This window comes from Vigna umbellata, chromosome 8 (assembly GCF_029865625.1).
Source record: "Vigna umbellata cultivar VRB3 chromosome 8, Vumbellata_1.0, whole genome shotgun sequence".
Lineage (NCBI taxonomy): Eukaryota > Viridiplantae > Streptophyta > Magnoliopsida > Fabales > Fabaceae > Vigna > Vigna umbellata.
Genome location: NC_142172.1, coordinates 17,905,133 through 17,926,572, shown reverse-complemented (window position 1 = coordinate 17,926,572; position 21,440 = coordinate 17,905,133). Strand labels below are relative to the sequence as shown.

General features: G+C 30.7%; 1 protein-coding gene, 1 non-coding gene and 1 pseudogene across 2 annotated transcripts; 1 reads left to right on the top strand and 2 right to left on the bottom strand.

Annotated features, from left to right (window-relative positions):
* Positions 1-3,486: 3,486 nt before the first annotated feature.
* On the bottom strand, positions 3,487-4,763 carry LOC124836182 (NDR1/HIN1-like protein 10 pseudogene; annotated as a pseudogene).
* A 6,304-nt stretch (positions 4,764-11,067) lies between these two features.
* TRNAM-CAU (transfer RNA methionine (anticodon CAU)) lies at positions 11,068-11,152 on the top strand. The gene is given in 2 exon segments: positions 11,068-11,105; positions 11,117-11,152. It is a non-coding gene; the product is annotated as a tRNA-Met (tRNA).
* A 1,395-nt stretch (positions 11,153-12,547) lies between these two features.
* Positions 12,548-14,159, bottom strand: LOC124841248 (NDR1/HIN1-like protein 1). The gene has a single exon (XM_047317489.2). It carries the CDS (start codon positions 13,974-13,976, stop codon positions 13,347-13,349), a length of 630 nt encoding a protein of 209 aa, XP_047173445.1. The 5' UTR covers positions 13,977-14,159; the 3' UTR covers positions 12,548-13,346.
* Positions 14,160-21,440: the final 7,281 nt, after the last annotated feature.

The following is a 21,440-nucleotide window of genomic DNA, read 5'->3' as shown; positions in this document are numbered from 1 at the left end:
GAGTTTTGGTGTTTGAAATGCAAAATTCATTAAAAAAAACTTAGTGGATTTAACTACAAAAGAAAAGAAAAAGGAAGGGTCCAAAAGAAAATAAAATTGTATAGTTCAACATAAATTTGTTTGATAAGTTGATTGACATTCAATCTTTTCTTAGATTCATGTTGTTTATTAAATTAATTATTTTTGGTAGTCCTATTTATTCTAACTTTATGGTTTTGTGTCTTTTAAAATTCTTAAAGTTTTGTCTAAATTCTCTTTATTTATGGCCTCTTGAGTTAAAATTTGGATTTGGTAACATTTTTCATATTCATTGTTAATTTTGGTTTAAGGTAATGAAGTTTGTTATCAGAGTATATTGAGAAAAAAACCTACAAATGTAATAAATGAGTGGATTAGAGTGAAACACTTTTCTAAAGTGAAACACTTTGAAAAAGTGGCGAGCTCTTAAATTTTTTTATTATTTTGTTTTCTATTGTTTATTACAGGATTGACATTTAGAGTAATGCAATATGTTTTCGCAGAGGTATCCTTCTAGAAATGGTTTAACTTTTGATTTAACTTATCATACTCCTCATTGAGATCATTTCATTATTTGAAAGTACCATGAGTGTGTCACGAAAAGATACACTTAGTGTTTGTGTGACCTTGTTGTAGGATGTCAATGAAATCGTGTCACACATAATACATATCTAAATGGAAAAATATGTGAGCTAAAAAGAAGGCACAAACATAATAGAAAATCATTGTGAACGGATAGGACAATTATTCTAAGGTGCACTAAATGTGAATGTTATGGTCATGAAACTTATAAGTGTCCAAATTGGAATGCAACTTCCATAACCAATCAAGACGTAAGAACCACATTCTACACTTGAAAGAGGAGGAAAAAAAACTTTGTAAAAGTTAGATATGTTGAAAAGAAGACAAGAGGGGAAACCAATGATAGTACAAGAAAATGAAGCACCTATAGAAAAGGAAACAAAGGAATAAGAGAAAGAGAAGACAAAGAAAAGCAAGAGAAAGAAAAGAAAGAGAAGAGAGAGAAATAAGAGAAAGAAAAGGAAGAAAAGGAAGTAAAAGAAAGAGAGTAGAACAAAAAGAGAGAAAAGGAAAAATAAAGAAAAGAACATCCCAATTTTTCATTCAAAAGAATTACTAATTCATCTCATTTTGTTTTGTTGATTACACGATCTTATCCAAGAAAGATTACGATTGTTTCTAACTTTGAATTCCTTAATTAAACATGAAAATTAAATGCATGACTCACATTAGATAGAAATGATAAATGTCATAATCTAGGAGATTGATAAGCTAATGAACATTTGTTAGAGAGAGGTTAGTCTTTGATAAGAACCGATAATGGAGACGTCAATATCAAGAAGATTGATAAATTAAGAAAGATTTGTCACAAAAATGTGAATCTTTGATAAGAACTTGATGGCCTAATCCCTAAACAAAGACAACCCTCTCATTAATAAAATCAATTTTAATATATGACTAAAAAGTATTTACACAAGTTTTTTGTACCTATATATATATATATATATATATATATATATATATATATATATATATATATATATATATATATATATATCCATAAGTTTAAGAAAAAGAAAGCCCAAGTCCAAAAGCATAAAAACATAAAGGCATAAAAACCTAAACTAATTTCTAAAAGAAAATCGAAAGCTCAAAAATATAGAAACATAAACTAATTTTCATGAGAACAATTCTTCAAGTATTCTCTAAACCATGATTTTCATGCTTTCATGTCCATTGAAGGCCATAGGCTCCTCCTCTAGTTCTTCTTGTATGGAGTCATGAGATAGTTCTATATTATATCCTCTTTCTTGAAACGAAGTTGTCCTTAACTTTGTACCTTGATTTCTTTATTCTTAACAACATAAGGAAATTGTTCACTAAATTCTATCATTTGAAGATTCCTTCCTTTTATGTTTGGTAAGGTTAGAAGTTACTCACTCCTTCCTAAATTTCTCCTTATCCTTTCATGAGGTGAATGATTTCTTGACTAACTCTGTGCAAATGATTTTTGGAGTAACTCCCTCTTTCTTATATTTTTTCTTAATTTTGTTCTTCTTGAAAAAAAAATCCAACCACGAATTTTGAAAGATTATATGCACAAATCAAAAACATAATTTAAAAATATCAAAAATAGAAATTTTACTAAAATGTGATTTGGATCCTAGAAGAAGCCATATCTTATTATCAAAGATTTTGGAGGCCTGCCTCTAGGGTCAAATACCCACATGCACAAATCATAAAGCAGTTTTAAATTAAAGATGTAATGCTAAAAAAGATTAATAGAATATTTCTCAAATAAACACTCAAAATATAAGTACAACTTTGATTGTACTTACACTTTTTGGAGATGGACAAGCAAGCTAATTCATGTGCATGTATTTACAAACTTACATTCTTACACATAGGTTGGTTTAGAATGGACAAACAAACTAACTTATATACAACTATTTCGAAGTTTATGTCGAAACTAAAAAATTTGTTTTGACTATACAAAGTAATTAACAAACAATCTAATAGAGTATCAAACACATATTAATTGAATTCAAAGCTTGTGTTTTCCTTTTCTATCATTCTTTCGTCCTTTCATTGTTGTTGTCAGTGTTTTTTAATGAATAAATCTTTCTTTGATAATATCATTTATTCTTCTCTCCATTCTTGATGCCACTCTTTTCTTTCTTTTCCTTTTCTCTCTTTTTGTTATCCTCTCTTTCTTTTACTTCCTTTTCTCTCTTTTCTTTTCTCTTATTTTTATCTCTTCCTCTTCTCTTTCTTTCTTTCTCTTCTTTCTCTTCTTTCTCTCTTATTTCTTTTGTTTCCTTTTCAACAAGTGTTTTCTTTTCTTATACTCTTTTTAGCTTCCACTCTTGTCTTCTTTTCAATAATTAGAATATAATTATAGGATTACCATGTTAAGGAAAATTTGAAGGTCATTGGACCACAATTTGATCAATATTAAGGTAAAAGTTCATTGAAGGGTCTATAAATATGGTATGTGGCTAAGGATTTTAATAATTTAGAATATGTTCCATTTGTTATATCTTGCCTTAATTAAACATTAACTGAAGAGTTGAAGTATTTTTAACAAGTAACTAACGGGATAAAACCGATTGCACAAGTAAAATAACTTGACAAAACCGATTACACCAACATCCATGTTTGCATTCCACCAAAGAGCGTTCTCCTATGGAGAAATGGTCTGCCTGTCCAATTGTGACATCGATGCACTATCCCTTGTATTGGAATGATGGTCGGTTATCTTCTAAAGCTAAAGACCATTTTTCATTGAAATACGAACTTAAAATTGACAAAGACATGTCATTTGCATACTCATTAACTTTTCTACCGGAAAACTCCTCAAACGATGAGATAACAATTACTCTTACCATCATTACCTTATTATAAATCTTATCATGCAGAGTTTTTTTAATAATAAATGCATATATATATAATTCAAATCAACCAGCGTTGAGTAACACAATACATGCATAAATTAACGGGGAGCAAAAGGGTAAATCATGGAATCTGACAGAGTAAGCGGCAAAATTAATGTCGTTTGTGAAGATGTCACGTGCAATATGGGACAGTCAGAAATTGACATGGCAGTAGGTGGATACAAACACAGTCCCTACTGGAGTTTCTCCTTTGGAACTCAAAGGGACCTCAAGCTCACATTTCGCCTTCGCCTTCGTGCTAGAACTTGCCGAGTCATTAAGCATGAACTTAACCTTAAAGTGGAGTCTCACAGAGAAATGAAAAACCCTCTTTTTCTCATCTTCTTCCAAGCTCTTCACCTGATCCTGATCCAACACCGTCTTGTATTGCCCCCTGTAAACGCCGTTCAGTCGGTTCGTGCTCTGCCTGCGTTGCCGGAACGAGTCACGCAACGTCAACAACTCCGTCGACGCGAACGTGACGCCGTTGTACGACACGTGGCTCTCCACGCTCTCGTAGTAGAAGTCCAGCTTCTTGTTGGGATTCCCTGCCGTGAAGTTGAGGACGAGGTTGTAACGGAGCGTGTTGTCGCTGGAGGTGTAGTTGAACTGCGTGAGCGTGGCGTCGGAGACGTGCAGCTTAAAGACGCGTGGCTGGAGCACGGCGTAGAAGATGATGAATACGATGACGAGGAAGATTATGAGTGCGAGGAGAATCTTCCAGCAGATGCTGAAGAGACAGCAACAGCAATTTCTGTGACGGCGGGGACGTGGCGCCTCCGCCGGAGGAATCGTGGGGCCGTAATACGCACCGTTTAGTTGGGGTTGCTTATCTGCCATGCTGGAATGATAGGGGATGAAGAATATGAAGTGCTCTTTTTGTGATAGAAGAAAAGTACACGTGTGTATAAATATAGACACAGGATGAAGGGCTTGGTTATTTTTTCTTTTCTTTTCGTTATTTTGTTTGTTTAAATTGTTGTACGGTGGGTGTAACTGAGAAGAGGGTGCAATTAATTGCCCGAAAATCACAATGCGTTTGAAAACTCTGCTAAGACGCGTTTGGGTAGGGACATTTAATCACTATCATCTGAATAAGATTTTTGTCCTTGCTACATGTTGATGAGGATCCAAGTGGATAATGAAGTTTCATGGTCAAGTTGAAGGCAAGTGGCTTTGAAGGTTGGGGGTTGGGTTGACTTTTACTATTAAGTGAATCTATCCGATATTTTAACACACAATATGTGTTATTATTTTTATTGCTACGTGTATTTGAAAGGAACCAATCACAAACTTATCACATGAGTTCTTGTCAAAAAATTGTTAAAAGAACATTTTCTTAAGAGAATTATTATTTTTTTAAATGCATATATATATATATATATATATATATATATATTCTATAATATTATACTTATTTTCAAAATTGCATGGTGGAATATTTTATGGAGTGTTCAATGAGTGAATTACGTTAGGATTTTTTCTTATACTATTTTTAGGTTGTCTATGTTGTAGAAGTTGACAATAAAAGAATAAAGATCACGAACAAAGAATTTTTCGAGGCGTGTAGATCACTGTCCTTAAGGACTTATCCGCGGTGTATTGCGCAAGCCTCTTAGGATACAAGAGGAACTTCTCAAAATTTCTGAGGATATCAGAACTAGCAAGGATCTCTATAAAGAGAATAATATAAACCCAGAATATTTTTAGGAAAAGAAGAAAAGAGAAAGAATGAAACCAAAATGAATGTTGGCAACAACAAAATTGAACGTTGGCAACAACAAAATTGATGGAAGCACAAGACTCGAAGTTGCAATGTTCCAATTCTTGCGGAACGTGCACAACCAAATCAACACTAGATATTTTGCAATATGTGTGTAACGACACAATTTTTATAACAATCCCCCACATATTGCAAAATATATATACAAACGAAAGATAAAATAAATTATTATGGGTTTCACAAGATGTAATGCATTAGAACTGGTATAACAAGCTATATGAACCAGTTTTAGATCAAGAAACTTAATACATAATGTAGTTAGTATAGCAAGCTATATGAACCAAAGACACTTGAGTGTGTTAGAGGTTTATCAATCACAGTACAACCCCACAATCCTTGCTGTTATCGCTGTGATGCGCTTACTAGGCCATGCACATGCCCGATATTCATGAGTGCTTTAGAGATCATGCCAAGATCTCATGTAAGCGGCCCCACTTGACACTCATATAGGTGATTTCATCAAGTGTATGCTGCAAATTATACACCACCCATAAGGGATATGAAGATCATTAAAAATTTTGATTAATTACAAAGTTTAACCTCTCAATAATGCAGTCTCTAACACTTTCACACACACCATAATAATGGACATATATATTTGATTTAAAATCAAATTAGTGCTATCAGAACTAACAAGTGACTTGTTTTTACCCATATGAACCTTATTTATGGGATCTCCAATCACAAAGATTGGGTTACCATCACTTGTTTGTTAGCTAGTGGCTTAAGTCCCATTCCCCTTGATGTTTCTAAGATCATATTTCTTCCCAAGGGTTTTGTTAGAGGATCTGCTAGATTCCGTTTTGACTTCACATAGTCAATGGAAATAGTTCCACTCTTTAGCGGCTGCTTCACCAAATTGTGTCTCAATTGGATATGTCTATTATTTCCATTGTAATTCTTGTTTTTAGCTATAACTATTGCTGATTGGCAATCACAGTGTATTGACACCGATGGGGTTGGTTTCATTCCTAGTGGAATATTTGCTAAGAAGTTTTTCAACCACTCAGCCTCACTATACAAGCCATCTCAAGAGCGACAAACTCATATTCCATTATTGATCTTCCAATAATTGTTTGTCTAGCTTATCTCCATGCACCACCCCCAAGTGTGAATACATAACCACTAGTGGATTTTGTCTCATCTGAATCAAAGATCTAGTTAGTACCACTGTACCCTTATAGTACAGCGGAAAATCCACTATATTCAATAGCATAATCCATTGAACCTCTTAAGTATCTCATAAGCCTGGAAAGAGCATCCCAATGTTCTTTATTTGGACATTGAGTGTACCTACTCAGTCTACCTACTGCATAAGCAATATCAGGTCTAGAAAAGTTCATCAAGTGTAGTAAGCTCCTAATTATTTGGACATACTAAGGCTGAGATAACGATTCTCCTATATTTTTCATTAATTTAGAGTTAGCATCATAAGGGGTACTCACGGGTTTGAAATCATAATACCCAAACTTCTTAAGAAGTTTCTCAATGTATTTTTCTTGGGATAGTAATATGCTATCTCCCTTCCTTATGATTCTAACACCTAAAATTATATTGGCTTCACCCATGTCTTTCATTTCAAAGTTCGATCCTAGAAAAAGTTTAGTTCTAGCAACAATCTCATTGTATGTACCAAAAGTTAACATGTTATCCACATACAAACATATAATGACACAATCACCATTTTCAAATTTAGAGTACATACATTTATTAGCATCATTAGGTGAAAAACCAAATTTATTTCTTCAAGTAATTAAGTAAAATTACCTACACCCCCATAATTTTAAAATATTTAAGATTGGTAAATGAGAAAATACCTGATTGTGTTTTTCTCTTTGTAGGTAAAGTATACGAAAACTTACTCAAGTATCTCATCTTCTTGTTTCTTTTCCTTTCTCTGGAGAGAAAATCTTTTCCATCTTTCCTCAAACATTACAAAGGCATGACACATGAACATTACGGTTCATCATCCTAACTCCAACGAACTCTAAGTTGTCGCCTCGTCTCTCTCTTCATCATCCTCATCCGCGGTCCCTACAAATGCGATCAGTAGCCACTGTTGCTGCGAGCACCTTGCTAGCCTCCGGAAGTTCTATCTAGAGAAGACCTCGACTTTTGACACATCCGAAAATGGTTTCGCAAATACCGTATGAGTTCTGGAAACAAAGATTTGATCCTCCGGGATTGAGTTGTTGATGTCAGGCATAAGTCCTTCAGATTGTTGTAGAAGCTAATAATAAAAGAATAAAGATCACGAACAAAGGATTTTCCTAGGCTTGTAGATCACTGTCCTTAAGGACTTGTATTGCGCAAGCCTCTCAGGAACTTCTCAAAATTTATGAGGATATCAGAACTAGCAAGGATCTCTATAAAGAGAATAAAATAAACCGAGAATATTTTTAGGAAAAGAAGAAAAGAGAAAGAATGAAACCAAAAGAAGAAAGAACGAGAGAAGAATGATTTTTGATGATGTGTTTTGGAGCGAAGGAAGAAGTACTCTATTTATTTAGGGAATATAATATTTTTAATAAAATAAAACATTGCAACCTAAAATAAACATTGACAGCAACAAAATTGATGGAAGCACAAGATTCGGAGTTGCAACGTTCCAATTCTTGTGGAACGTGCACAATGAAATCAACACTAGATATTTTGCAATATTTGTGTAACGACACAATTTTTATAACAGTCAAAGCTGAATTACATCTATAATGCTAAAATTTATTTAAATATTAAATAATTATTAAAAACATCAACATTAGTGATTTTTAGTTGATATTAATTGATATTATTTATTTTGTTAAAGTTTACGAATATTTTTTAATTAATATTGATGAATTTGTTTTTTTTATTTAACATGGACCAAAATTGTTTTCTGGTGATATATAAATCACAATTATTTAAGTTAACATTGTTAGTTGAAAGATTTGTTTTCTAACCTTTTGATTTATGTGAAGAGGGAAACTTAGTGAACCGTATTAAAGAATAACATATATGTGTTGATGATAAAAAATAATCACAATAGATAGAAAAATATAACCTCTAAAGACCTCAATCGAACAATAGTCTACATCTACTAAATAGTCTTCCATTGATAAAAAAAACATTTTGACTAATAATGTAACAAGAAAAATTAAAATATAAATAAAAAAGTGCTCTTATCAGCATAAATAGTTATGATGAGCATAAAAAAAATTAAGTTTCCCTAAGTATTTATTAAATACTAAAAAGAATTCTGACCGTGATTCAATGAAAAAAATTAAGTTTCCCTAAGTATTTATTAAATATAAATTTTTAATTTTGTAATTATTATGCATTACATAATAATATATTATAATACGTAAAAATATTGAATAATAATATAATAACATAATAATACTAATATAATAATAATAAAAATTAAAATACAATATAAAACAATAATAACAAATATTTGAAAATAATTTATATTATTGTAATAAAATTTACTATAATTCATTATTATCATTATTATTCTAATTTAAATACATCACAAAAATTTATCATAAATTAATTATATAAGTATAATTAATTTGAATAACATGCAATACATTCCGATTAGAGAAAATCCGTTCGTCCCACCGGTCCAAAATAGTGAATATATTATATTTTGGATGAGCCATTTTCTTAAATTCTGAAAATGAATTTATTCGAAAGAAACTTACTAAAGATTTTATTCCAAAGAAATATCATTTTCATGTACACACCTATCATTTGAAAAAAGCGTGTAGCAGTGAGGCCCAAGGCCCAGAGTACTTGTAAGATAATTAAGAGTGATGTTCCCTTCGTCATCCCATCTTCTCCCTACATTTTTTCAATTTTCTTTAAATTCTAAATTTATCTTTTTTTACTTTTTACTTTTATCAATTTTACATTTTATATTTTAAAACGCTAATCTTAATCTTCTGTCACTTTCACTTCTTCTTTCACTTTCCGCAGCAAGCCTTGATCTCCTACTGTCACTTTCTCTTTCTCTTTTAATTTTCACTATCGTTAACATAAAATTTGATAGAAAAAGCAGAAAATAAACTGAACTAACTATTTTTTATTTTATTCACTTTTTATTTTGTACTCAACAAACATACTTCTCTTTCATTGTACCATTGTAAGCACGGATGTAAAGACAAGAAAGCAGGAAAAAAATTTTTAGCAGATTATATTATGGAATCATATACTTCAAAACTCATCAGAAGTTATAAATGTTTTAAATTTATACCATGCAGAATTTGCTTTTTCTATAAGAGAAAAAGTGACAATGGGAGGTGGGGACTTGCCGCTCAGAGTGAAAGAGAAAGTGAAAGTGAGAGAGGATTGAGATTAGGATTTTAAAAAATAAAAAGTAAAATTAGTAAAAGTAAAAAGTAAAAAGGATAAATTTAGAATTTAAAAAAAGATTGGAGAAGTGTATGGAAAAGATGGATCGATGAAGGGACCATCACTCAACAATTAATTGCGCACCTTTGAAAGTACCCAGCCCATTTACACCACATCACAACAATGTTGACTTTTACATCTTCAAAAGAGTCAAACTATTTCATCTCTCTCACAATTAATACACTTTTAACTGTTTAATTTCTTCTTAATAACTTTTTTAATAAAGCGTTATTTTTACTTAATATTTCCTTAAATCAATTATTTTATATTTATTAAAATAATGAGAGTATGCTCATATTTTTTTTTTCAAAAAATAATACATTTTTTGTTATTTTTATTATATGTAAGAGAACCTTTAACTGTAGTTACCTTGAGATGGAGGATGTATAAATTATTACTTTATCTGTTTCATAACAACTGCAATTTAAGATTTATATGTATATAAATAAATAATACATATATACCCTTTCTTAAAATATTTTTACTTAAATAGTCTAATTCCTAATTTGAATACCATATTTCAAAACATCATCTTATTCATAATGCATCGATATCGTTAGTGATGGTGATTAGACAAATCAAAAGAAAGTTCCTTTAATCTTTAACATTCTTGTCTTATTGAACTGGCTGGTCTGTCGGTGAATATTAACCTCTTCATTAATAATTTGCTTGTAATAACTATTTTTTTCAAGACAAGTTTAAACTTTGAAGGAGTTAAATTTGGTTAAAGAACCCTAAGATATAGATTAGGTTAAGTTACACTTTAGCGTTAGGAATAGGTAATCTCAAGCACTAATTAAACAACCCTATACTTGAACAATTACATATATTCATATTTAAATATCATGTTAAACCTAAACTAGAAAATTTTCAAAGTTTACTCTTCGTTTAGGTTTTTTTATTTGCACAAAAATTTGCAAGTTGATGTATGGTATGACTCGAACCATTTAATTTACTTACCAAACTTCTTAAATGGTCCCAAACTTTTAAATTAATGCAAGTCTAGACTTATTATTAGATCTAAATCAAGCAACTCATAATATGACTTAAGTTGGTATTATGCTATACCATTAATGAAATTAAATTTTAAGTAATGTGTAATTTCTAAAAACAACTTTTTCCTCCAGCCCACGCTAAAAAAGAGCATTAATTATATTTTTTGTGTATGATTTGTAAAAGTAATATTAGACTTTTTATAAAGAATTAACCTAATTTCGTCTCTCTCTGCTTGTTTGCTCATTACGTGATAATGCCTTTTAGTTAGGAAGAAAGCCTGATTTAGAAAAAATTCCTAAAAGAATGCAATGTTTTGAAAAAATATAAAAAATGGCTAGATTTTGAAAAATTACTCATTTGGTACGTCGTTCTTCCAGTTCTATATTAATTATATATAACAATATTTGTTAATTAACAAACAAGGGGGTGGTGGCGCAGTTGGCTAGCGCGTAGGTCTCATAGCTTCTGAGTGATCCTGAGGTCGAGAGTTCGAGCCTCTCTCACCCCATTTTTTTTATTTTCATAAAACCTGTCTTATTTTTCACATAAAAAAACAATGATGTCGTAAATTTCCTATTTTTCTATTTTTTTTCTTTACTAATTTCCTATATTACATGTCCAATTTTTTTATTTTATCCACATTAGTATTTGTACATAAATTTTTTAGATATTGTTTATTTAAGACTATTCTTTAACTCGATTTATTTTATTAAATTATATTCTACTGAGTGAATGGATTTTTAAAAAAATTAAAAAACGACATATAAAGTTTTTTGTTCAACTAAAAGAAATATAAAGTATTATTTAATATAGCTGATACTGATGTTGAATGAAACTCAAATTATTTGTTTTGTTGTATGTCATTTTATTCGTTATCGTGATTCCATTTTAACAGGTATCACAAGTGCTATAACAACATTTAAATAAAAAATAACTCTTCTTTTTATTATTATTAATAATAATAATAATAAAAAAAATGTTATTTCAATTACGTCTCAATTTTGATTAGGTAAAATATGTTCCGTTCAAAATCAAACTAAAAATATAGTATAAAGAAAAAAAAAAGTAATTTTTAATTTTTAATTCATAAATAGAATTAAAAACTATTTAATATTAAACAATCTAACTATTCTAACAAAACTTTAAAATTTTAATGCACTTTAAATTTTCTTCGGCAATATATATTTTATCATAAAAATATTTCAAATTCTTTATAAAAATAATCATTTTCTTATAATTCACAACTCATTTTTAGTGAATTCGGACGTCCATTACCTTTGGCAAAAGACAATAATATAATCATTTGGTAGTGAATAAAGAATCGCACATTATATTTATCATGTAAAACAAATTATTGAAAAATATTAAAAAAATTGTTATGTTGAATAATTTTTATCATAATTTAATAAGTAAGACTTTTTGTACAACCCAATTTTTTATCATCTTACTTTAATATTTATAAAATCACAAAAAACTGAATCCGTCAAGTAAAAAGGTCCTCGAGTCGTGTCATCTTAACTTTGATTTAATGGAAGAAAAACTTTCTTTGTTGATATTATTAGTAGCCAAAGTAGGTGATGGTGTTTGAAAAGGACCACCACCATCACCATGCCGTGTGTGCATCAATTTACACATCCACAATAATATTCCTCCAAAAGTTAGGCACCCACAACCACCTCAATAATTCTTCACCTTTACTCTTAAATCTCTTTTCATTACACTAAAATTTTCACTAACTTTTGCACTTTCATTTTCCCTTACCATGCCACCACCTTTCTTCCAAACCTTTTTCTATCCTAAATAACACTATACACCAAAAGGAACCTGAAACTTGGTGCATCTACCCAAATGAATATTCAATCACTAACCGCAAGAAAAAAAGAAGATAAAAGTGACACTCAAATAATACTAAAGTGGTCCATTTCCTGCACATAAAGAAAGCGAGATGGAATATGGCTTGTGAATATGCACACACATACACAAAAAACAATAAAATATTACAGAGAAGATAATGACTCAGAATCCATCCATGCTTCATCACTCTCTTTCTTATCCAAATTGAAACAAGAAATTTTATTGCCATCGTACCTCAACTTACTTTTAATCTCCTTTTTGCATCTGGTAGTTTTGCTATATCCGACTCTTTGGTCTGTTTCACATAGCAAAATGTAGAAGACAAACATCTAGTGACCAATTCATACACGACTTTACGTACAGTAAAAACAGAGGAAGAATACATACATACGTATAAAAATACACTAAGGGAGAACATTACCAACATATTTCTAATACATTCTTTTAACACACTCTTCATTATTCTTTCATTGATCGAAATATATACCGTAACATCTTCAACATGTTAAGAGACAGTAAAATTGTGATATTTTCAAAAAATTTTAAAATCAGTGACGAAAATTTTGTGCTTATGTTTTCTTGAAAGCTCGTCACTAAATTATTGATGTAAAATAATGTACATCACTAAATTTAGTTTTTTTTTTTCGTGGTAATAAAAGGGTAAAACTTGTTTACAGTATTGTTGATGTTGTTTTTCAATGTAAATGCATTGTAAAAGGTGAAACTCTGACCACAATCGAAGAACAACATCAATGGTATTCATAATACTGTATGTAAGTTTTTTCCGATGAAAAGGTGTGTTTGAAAGAGTGTGTTAGAGAATGAGTTGGTAAATTTTTGCGGCGAGTTTAAACGCTGACGGAGCATCGTTGGATGATCTGGAATTTGACGGCGTTTTCGCCGACGACGATGCCGTTGGTGCGGGCGCCGAAGGAGATGAAGGCGGGGCAGCGGACGTAGAGGTGGTAGCGGCCGGAGATGAAGGTGCCGACCTTCCAGCGGACCCTGCCGTTAGCTCTGACGGTGATGAGGACGGTACCCGCAGCCTGGTTCTGGCTGAGGCCTTGGAAGTTGAAGGGTGCGACGGGGACGTTGGTGCCGTAGACAAACGGAGACCAAACGTTGACCTCTTTGTGGCCCTGATAGGTGGGAGGGATGGAGGTGCGGAAGGTCACCTGCTGGCTCTGGTAAGTGACGTAGGTTTCGAGGCGGTCGTAGTAGACTCCGATGTGGTCGTTAGGGTTGCGGGAGATGAGCGTGACTTGGAAACTGGATGTCAAGAAGTTGGCGACGGTGGCGTTGAAGGCGTAAACGGTGACGTCTTGAAGAGTGAAGGTAGGTTTGGTGGGTCTGAGGATTGCCCATATGAGAAGAATAGCGAGCAAGACAAGGAAGAGGAAGACCACTATGCACCAGAAGACTCGCTGGAAGTTCTTCCTCTTCTTTCCCTTGTGGTGGTCGCACTCCTTCACCGACATGGTCTTTCGTTGTTGGTGGTTTGAAGGGAGAGTGTCTGAATTTGTAGTGTAGGTGAGAAAAGAAAAGAGAGGAATAAGATATTAATTTGTAGATGGTGTGTGAGGTTGCGTTTGGTGAAGTGTAGTGTTCTAAGATAGTGATAAGATCGTGCTATGTTGTAGAGTTGGGATATGGTATTTGAATGGTGGAGGCTGCTTTTGGTTGTTGAGGCCAATCCACCATAATTATTAATGCTTTATTGGTAGTTTCCTGATTTCATTAGAACACTGTGTGAAAATGGAACCTCTCACCGTGTCTGTCCCACAACTTACGCAAAACAAAACCATAATGTTCAACCGGTTTAACCTTCTACTTTTGTTATTTTCTCTATCTTGTTACGCATGCTTCTTCCTTACTTCTGCTACGACAGTAATGTCTCTCTCTCTCTCTAGAGGATCTCATTTTTCTGCTCTTTCATGCCTTTGCATTACATTACATCTAGTGCCCACTTTTACACATGTCTCTCTACTGACACCGATTCCTTGTTCCAAACTTACGAAAGTAACTTTTGTACAAAAAACATATTCAATATCTTGTACTGTTTTTGTCGCCTGCTGGTGTGAGAATTCAGCTTTCAAAAGTTTATGTAAACAAAAATTTCTGCCCACAAAATTGATTCTTTCACACTTAAATCGTTTCTCACAATTTTTAGGCTATAATATTTATTATTAGAGATGACTTTCCAGTTTGATATTCATTTATAAGAATGATATTTTCTCTCACGCCTTCAGTATAGAACCGTAGATGAAAAATACGTTGGTAAATAGGTGAAAGTGTCAACAATTTTATATTTTTATAATCGTAATTTAAATGTTCCCACTACGGACTCACAGGGTCTTTTTGTTTGAAAAATGTAGAAAACGAAGTGTATAAAATGAAAAGTCACTAAAGGAAGAATTTGAGAGTAAGAAAGTATTTTCGCAAATAAATTGACAACAAAATGTCATTATCTAAGTCAGAAAACAGTGCAAACATAAAAGAAATTTATGTTTTCCAAAATGATCTCTCTTTCATCTATATATAAATGAATTACTTGATTTTAATCAAACTATAATTATTAGAAATGACAACTTTTCTTGATTTTCTTTTTACTTTCTCTTCAAAGAAATAAATACAATTTTCATTTTATTTCATCTATATCTTTCTTCTTCTTTTTCTTCCTTACAACATAATATTAAGAAATTGTTTGTTCCTTCATTACAATCGACATATGGTGAGAAATTTTCTAGGTGACACCTTGTTATTTTGTCTTGAAAAAAGTATTATGGTATATTGAAGAAAGAAAGAATGTCTAATAGTTATATAGGCACTTTTATAAGTCTATTATGATTTTTATAATAACTAATAATTTTATCTTTAATAGATATTTAGATAAAGTAAAGAATAAGCTCATTTATAAATTATTATTGACATTAACTTTTAAACGATGAACGCTTTCAGATGTAAATAAACAAATTTATTCATAGTCTTTTTCCTACAACATGAATAAAGATAACAATAAACATTATTGAGTAAACTAAAATAGTACTTTTGAGTATTCTAAAATTTATCTTTTTCTTTTCCACGATATTTATCATGAGACAGAGTGAGTATATAAAAGTATTATTAGATAATTTTCCTTTGGAGCAATTAATTAGAAAGGTATTGATGTTAACATTTACTAATCATACGTGGATGTGTACGTTCTACGGTTGTCAATACTAACGTTCCACTCTTACTTGTCAATTTTCTTGTCTTTGGGCAATTTTTGATGCTTGCCAACTCAATAAATGGGTGCTTTACTTTTGAGTGTTGATTAATCTTCACTCTATTTCAGTGGGTATGATAGAAATAAAATGAAAAGGAAAAAGGTGGAGAAAGAAAGTATAATTTTGATATATGATGTGAAAGACAAAGAAAAGAAAATCAAGTGTAGTGGAACCAAAAACAATTAGATATCTCTATAATTTTTTTTCTTCAATAACATTACTACAAAAAAATAATAATTTAAAATTTATTATTCAAAGTATAATATTTAATTTGAAAGTGGACCTAATTTTATGACAAAAGATTAAATTATTAGTTCCTTTATATTAGTCGATGGCCCTTTCAACATGGTAATGCTTCTTTCACGTCATCAAGTAACGGAAAAAAAAATTATAATAATACAACTGTATGGGATAACATTATTAATCATAAGAAAATGATAATTACCTTCCGATTCCAATGATGTATTTCAGGAATGATCATCTCTGCTTTCAAATCAGTGGAAATGTAGAAACCAATTATATAATTATGAGAAACATTAAATCGTTTAATTAAATTTGTATTAAAAAATATTTATTCAATGTTTAAAATACTTTTATTTTTCTGTAATTATTTGATTAATTTAAAAGAAACTAAAAAAGAACGTACGTGATAACAGTGAATAATAACAATTATTACATTATATAGTCATGTGCGGAACATTGATAAGGCCATGAAGTTGAACCGCGAAACATGAAGAACCTAGTTAAGATCGAGTTCTTCTGGGTCGTTCAAATGGACCTACCATGTTTGAATTTTCTTATCAGTGCAAATAAATTTTATTTTGTTTTCGAAAATGAACAAAATGAGCACCGACAGAACAGGCAAATCCAACGTTAGCAGCTAGAAAATGGAGAAAAATATGTGGCTGCTGTACCTTGAAATTAAGAACCGCAAAAACAGTATCCATCAATTCACTTTCTCCATCTAGATCAAAAAGTCAATTTTATTAACCATGATTACTGTTGAAAATTACACACACCTAACTTATTTGACCAAATAAACAACTTTTAAATAAGTATGAGTTGTTAAACTATGCTCAATTCTTATATATAAAAAATGTTATTTTGAAATTCTTTTAGAAAGTGGAATAAATATTAAAAATTGCATATAGTCTCTAAGAATTGAAGAAAAAAGATTTTTGAATGATTTTTTATAAAAAAAATTAGAGAGACACGAGAATATCCTCCATTACTGTAGGCAGAATTGGAGAGAAGTTGTTAAAAAAGATGATAAAAATGTGGGCATAAGAGGGAAGTTGAAAGGACAAAAATGTGTGAAGAGATGGGCCAAGCAAACACGTGTTCATGCACTGACATTCAGGATGATTTATTATTCTCTTCCGTGATCCCTAGCTTCTCCATTATTTAAGCTTTGACAGTTTTCAGACCCTACGAGTGCTTCTTCGAAACTCTCACATTCCCAACTTCTCTTTTTATCACTCTTTCTACATCGCCTGTTCATTCAACTTATTTATATGGAAAATGTTATTTGGACAACAAAAGTTTGACACAATTTTGACAACAGCGACGTGGCAGCTGTGCATTGGCTCAGTGAATTGAAAACAAACCAGAAAAAACCCAAAATACCCCTCACCCCGGTTCACTGAGCCAATGCACAGCTGCCACGTCGCCGTTGTCAAAATTGTGTCAAACTTTTGTTGTCCAAATAACATTTTCCTATTTATATATTAAAATCAAAACAAAAACACTCCATCTATCTTTTTTGTTAACTAATTTATATCCTTAAAATTACAAATAATAAAATAGCTAGTAACATTTTAATGATATCCCCTAACATAATAACCCTTGTAAAATAGTGTTAAAATTAATTGCAATAAGTTGAAAATGTTTTTCTCTTATTTAGAATATGACAAAAAAAAATTTGGGTATAAAGTCGAGGTCAACGCTTCACTTTGTTATAAGTTGTTGAAGGTTCGAATATTTGTCCAACATTTGTCGTCTTAATTATGAAGTAAAGTATGTGAGAATTAGGGTAGGATTTGATTGCTGCGACAAATTAAAAAAATTTACTTCCAAATCCACTCTCACTTACCTTCTCAAATAAACAATAAAAAATTTACATTCAAATCCTCTCAAATTCATTGAATCACTCTCTCCCAAATCAATTCAAGTGAACAGGCTATAAGTGAGCTAATGAGTCAACCCGTTTAACCCATCAACCCATGGTGAGTCGGGTCAGGTTTAAATTTTTTCAACGCATTAGTAAGTGAGTAGGGTTATGTTGACTCGTTAAGTGACCAACCCTTGATGGGTCGGGTGGGGTTGGGTTGGGTTAAGTGACCCGTTTTGACAACACTACTAAAACTTGTATTTACAGACTTCAGAATGAGCTTTAGATTAGTGACAGTCTAACTATGATTTAATTAATTAGCAATAATCATACTTTGTCATAATTTAATCAATATTAGATGTGATTCGTTTTGGAGAATGACAATTTAGTTTGTGGGTCACAACCGTTCTATCTCAATATTATAATTGTGATTATTCTTGTAACTTACGTAGCTCGACCCTTTTTATCTATGTTGATCAAAAAGTCGTACGATACACCTATAAAAAGTTATGATGTTTGTGCAAATAATCTCTTATTATTTTGTTTTATTTGAATTAATTTTTTAATCTAGTATACCGGGTGATATTAGAAGACACTTTCTTCAATTACCTTTTTATACAGATGTAAATGGTATATAAATAAAAGTTTTTTTTCTTAATTTTAGTATATTTTATATATTTCACACTTCAAAATTTATATATATTTATTTGATACATTAAAATATTTTTGGAAAATGTTACTATTAATATAAGAATAAAGATTATTAGTATAAGAATAAAGATGAATATATAAATGTTTATTTTATTATTAGCTAACCTAAAATTTGATTTTTATTATTCTATTTGTTTTTTTCTTTTTAGAAGATCTATTTTTTTTTACATAATTTTGATTGATTTTTGAACTATCAGCATAATTTGATATCCATCAAGTGCACTCATATTTTAATGTATTTTTCATTTCATCAAAATCTTGATTACATATTTTATGTAGTTTCATTTAAATGATGAATTGAATTTTAATAAATGTTAATCTATCTTTATCAAACTAAATATTTCTTAGGACCACACTTAATTAATTATTTATGTTTTTTTAATGTTTTTATTTGTGTTTACTTTTCATCATAATATTTGATTACCAATTTTGAGTGTTTCACTATGTAAGCTTTCTTAAGTTATGACACAATCTAATATATTTTTTTATTTGGTTTTTATTTTGTTTCATTTGAAGAAACATTAAAATAACTATCATAAAAATTAATATTACATACAATTAAAATTTGTCAATAATGTTAAAAATTTGTTGGTTAATCAATATTATTGACGACTTATCGGTAGCAAAAAATTCTTTAGTAAACTTTTCATCAGTAAATATTATCAACAAAATTCTTATTTTGTCGGTAACGAAAAGTTTCATTGGTAAAATATGTCAGTAATTATTGATAAAAAATTTTGTGGGTAAATTTCATTAATAATTACATACAAAAAATTTCGTCGATAAACATCACGATCTGATTCATCTTTTTCTCCTCCCTTAATCTTGTTCTTCCTTTATTTTTCCAATTTCATCTTCACTTTTTGATCAATCCAACACTATCGGTCTTAATCAACACAAATGTCCAATAGAACCAAATCATGTTATCCATTCTTCATCATTATTATCACTTGTTTTCTAATTACAACAGACTCAATACCTACACATGCAATAAACAAATAGGAAATGAAAATTTTGCAATGACTGTGTTGAATTGGACCGCGACGGTGGTGAAGAGGTGCGACAATTACTGTCTCAATATGATAATGACAGAGAAGAAGGAAAAAAGGTGAAACCCTCAAGTGAGAAAGGAGAAACACAACACTACTAACACCGATGATGTCGTTGGATCTAGAGAGTCAATGCGGTCGCCAAACACACCTGTGGTAGGCGTTGCAGTTATCTATGGTGACCATAAACATTGAGAAAGAAGAAACATGCTTGCTGTGAAGAAGGAGATCAAAGCAGGGGCCTGTGTTTCTACATTTGCTATGGTGGTCTACAATGATATTTCTACATCCTAATTTCTACGATCTATGCACCTACTAGACTTTTTGGATAAAAAATTTGTCTCTCTTCTTACTGACAAATAAATCCATCTGTATAAATATTTTAAATTATCAACAAATTTTATCAGTAAATTTTAAAATTTATAATTATCGACAAAATTTATTAATAAAAAAATTTGTCAATAATATATATTTCAATTACTGACAAATTCTATCAATGAAAAATGTCATCAATAAGTGAAGTATATATTACGACAAATTTATCAACCAAAAACTCGTAGTAAAATTCGTCTCTAATTTAGATTTATTAACAAATTTATTTTATCGATTAAATTCCTTTTGTAATTTTAAAATTTGTTGTAATGTATTAATTTTGACATTTTTTCTTCATTTTATTAACATTTAAATTAATGAACAAATTTAATAAAATAACTAATTATACCAATTATGTGTATGAAATAATATTATTTGAGGAAAACTTTCTTATTTTACAATTGATAATTGATTATTTGTAATCAGTAAATGCTGGACAAAATAACATGATTAGAGGAATATATATCATGAAACAAATTTGGTCGGCAGAAAAGATATTGCTCGTAGTGTGTCATGGTTTGTCTTTGTTTTCCTCTAAAGGAATCTGTTTACCTTTTTCTTTTATCAGACTTATCTCTGCCAAGATGCATAGACATGCAAATATGATATGAACGCAAAAATATTGATAAAATCATCAAATTGTAAGATGACTAATGTTTTGTTTTTGGTAAGAAAATTGTATGATAACTAATTTTTTTCACAAAAATATATTAAAAAAACACAAGAAAATATAAAAAATAAAAGATTTTGGAGACAGAGTAAAAGAAAAAAAAAAGAATAAAACAAAATTATTGACTTGAACTTGACTTACACGTTTTGCCTACCATAAAAGAAGTAGTGGATATGCATTGATTATTAGTTCACGTTCACATGATAGGATTTTAAAAGAGACAAAATGTGAAAAAGTAGAAGAAAACAGCGTTAGGCGGCCATAGGGTTGCAATATTGAGGATGAAGGAATGGCTGATCAAAATTCTCTAACCAAACAAAGCTCCAAATTCAAAAAGGCATCGAGTAAACCACAACGAAAGAAAGGTTTAATATCTCAATAGGTCCCTCTTATATTTGAAGTCTTAATTAAATCCTTATTTTTGTTAATTTGATGCAAATAAATCCTTTCCGTCAATTTCATAAAACGGCATTAAGAAGTGCGTGACGACGTGGCGTGTGTGAATGTAATTTTTTAATACTAAGATATTTTGAATGAAGTAAATATAGTATAATCCATGCTGAAATTAATTAATCAGAGGGCAAATTTGGAAAAACTTAATGTTTTGTTTGCTGAAACATCTCTCGAAGGGAGAAATCAAAATCAAGTTGGGGATTTTTCTATTCTAGGGCTCGTGTCGTCTCAAAGTTGGGAAATAGTGGATGCTGTTCGAGTGGATGCCCGAGGGAGAATCAAATGCAGAATTCACGTTCAACATGTTCTAT

Excerpts from the sequence above, each read along its gene's own strand:
- LOC124841248 (XM_047317489.2), bottom strand. The coding sequence starts at position 13,976 with ATGTCGGTGAAGGAGTGCGACCACCACAAGGGAAAGAAGAGGAAGAAC.